The sequence below is a fragment of the Pinus tabuliformis genome, chromosome Q, assembly GCF_031772625.1.
Source record: "Pinus tabuliformis cultivar Carrire ecotype Pingquan chromosome Q, CPIR1, whole genome shotgun sequence".
Taxonomy (NCBI): Eukaryota; Viridiplantae; Streptophyta; class Pinopsida; order Pinales; family Pinaceae; genus Pinus; species Pinus tabuliformis.
In genome coordinates this window covers 63,357,341-63,359,772 of record NC_142296.1, presented here as the reverse complement: position 1 = coordinate 63,359,772, position 2,432 = coordinate 63,357,341, and the positions used below count along the sequence as shown (strand labels likewise).

The window sequence follows — 2,432 nt, the reverse complement described above, 5'->3', positions numbered from 1 at the left end:
ATAAAATAACGAAAAAATAAAAATTTTCATTTTTATTCATTAAAAAATTATTAGTTGCATTACCACTCTATATAATGTAAATCACAGGTCATGTACGTTAGAAAACTTAAAAAACAGAAAACAAAAATTAGGTAAAATTTAAGAGGAGAAAAAAAAGGGTGACAGTTTAAAATGTTTAGATTAAGCTCAAAACTAACACGAACTTGCTAATTCTAAAAGAGTGAATATGAAAGGATTTTAATTGAAGAACCACCCCATTATGAAAAAACCAGAGTCAATATGAAATGATTTTAATGCAAGAGCCACCGCATTTCAAGATTAATCGCCCACGACGGTAGGGATTTATGATTTATGTGTTCTGAATTGAAAAAAGTTACCAGTCAATATGAAATGATTTTAATGCAAGAGCCACCGCATTTCAAGATTAATGGCCCACAATTAATCTGGAGGCCCATAATTAACAATAGATGGAGCAGCTGAAAAGAGGTTTTTTGGATTTTAGTTTTTCTTTACAGATACTTGTTTTGTATGTTGAAAGTCATAACCTGTTTTATAGTAAGTAAAGTAGAAGGATATGTAGTATGGGAGAAAAGACTGTTGGGTCTATACTTTTGGATAATCGGTTATATAGCATGGGTAGAAATACTGAAGATATTCTATTTTTGGATGGGAATTAAGAACCTCAGGTGGTCAAGATATCCGGTTTCCCTTCGGGCCGGGTTGAGACCGGCCCATATGTGGTATGTTTTCGATGTATGATCCTTATTTTACAGTAATAGAAATGATGAATCTTGCCTTTGCTTACAAAAAAAAGATTAATCGCCCACGACGGTAGGGATTTATGATTTATGTGTTCTGAATTGAAAAAAGTCACCGTAATTTGAGAGGAGTTAATATGAACAGATTTATTGCAACGCACTCCGAGTTGATGGTAGGAATTTCAGACTTATCACCGCATCAATATTCTGTTAGAAAAAAAGATTTTAAATTGCCAAGTACGTCCGTTGCATGGTAGACCGTTTTGATTGTAAACTGTAGCATTTAATTTTTTTGTTCCCACAGCCTTGTAAATGAATTCGCACATCTGATAAAAACCGTAAAAACCGGCACGCCTTAAAAAAAATAGCCGGCTAATGGTAAAACGTACATTAAGTTTGCAGGTAACATCAACCTCAAGGTTTCCTCATTAATGGTCGGGACTCGTTTAACAATGTGCCCATGTCCAAACAGTCGCGGAAAACAGAGGCAAAGTGATAAAAGCCCGCCTAGCGGATTTCAATTTCCTCTGATACATTAGCTGGCTGTGGCGGTAGCTTCCTTCCCGCCTTCGGTTCCCAGTCATTTTTCACAAACCATTCCTCGCTCTCTTTTCTTATAAATGGAGAGGACTTGTCTCTCCTCTCATTTAGCTTATCTTCGGCTTTCCATCTCTCTGAGTCTGTCAGAGTCCTATCTCCAGTGAGAAAATCTCTTCCATGGCCCCGAGAGATAGAGAAAACAATCGCAATCGCCAGAGCGTTCCCACTGAAAATGTGGCTGAGAAAGTGCATTATATAGGAGTAAGGAAAAAAAGATGGGGACGTTATGGTGTAGAAATCAGAAACCACTTGAAGAAAAGTCGTACCTGGCTGGGTACTTACGATACCGCCGAAGAACCTGCTAAAGTGTACGATGCTCCAGCTAGATATCTTAGGGGACCTTTCGCAATAACAAATTTCCCTGCATTTCACTCGGCCTTTGAAATGAGTTGTCAGAACCCCAGCAGCATCCAAGACAACAGCGCGGCGCTGGACTGCCGGACTACTGTTGGGGCCTTATCCACTCATCTTCCAGCTCTTCATGATAAGCTGACCCCCCTGTTGGGAGAGAATGTGGTGTCTCACATCAGTACAGACAAAAGCAATAATCGGTTGCGCCTAGGGATAGTGACAACTTGTGATTGTTGTTACCACTCCTCGGGGGTATTAGATGCGCAAGTTTCTCATCCTCCTGGTATGAAAAACACGGGGCCAAATTTCATAGACTTGAACCTGCCTCCTCCTGAGGAAGATTTTTGTTATCCTGCTGCAATGGAAACCACTACACCACGTTTACTGGATTTGAACATCCTCCCTTTTGAATATTAAGGTACCCTAATTGCTCTCCTCGACTAGGTCATTCAAGTTTTGTTTTGTCTTGTCTAGAGGAATGATACGTTTTATCTATTATCAATGTATCCTCGCAAATGCAATGAAACCATGGTAATCTTTTTTGTGTTTTACGGCAGTTTTCGTTTTTGTGTTTTATGGTTTTGACAATGTATACCTACCCACTAATTTCTCTGGTAGGGTTTGATTAATCGTATACTCGTAACTTATTTTTTTCTTTGTTGTTTTTCATATTTCTCTATGACTTAGAGAAATGCTAAGATGTTTCCAATTTCATGTTTCATG

The 2,432-nt window shown here is 38.5% G+C and overlaps 1 protein-coding gene across 1 annotated transcript; it reads left to right on the top strand.

Annotated features, from left to right (window-relative positions):
• Window positions 1–1,475: 1,475 nt before the first annotated feature.
• LOC149218298 (ethylene-responsive transcription factor 8-like) lies at window positions 1,476–2,126 on the top strand. The gene has a single exon (XM_089386523.1). It carries the CDS (start codon window positions 1,476–1,478, stop codon window positions 2,124–2,126), a length of 651 nt encoding a protein of 216 aa, XP_089242649.1.
• Window positions 2,127–2,432: the final 306 nt, after the last annotated feature.

Bases quoted from the DNA above. Each gene is read 5' to 3' on its own strand.
- LOC149218298 (XM_089386523.1), top strand. From the start codon at position 1,476: ATGGCCCCGAGAGATAGAGAAAACAATCGCAATCGCCAGAGCGTTCCC.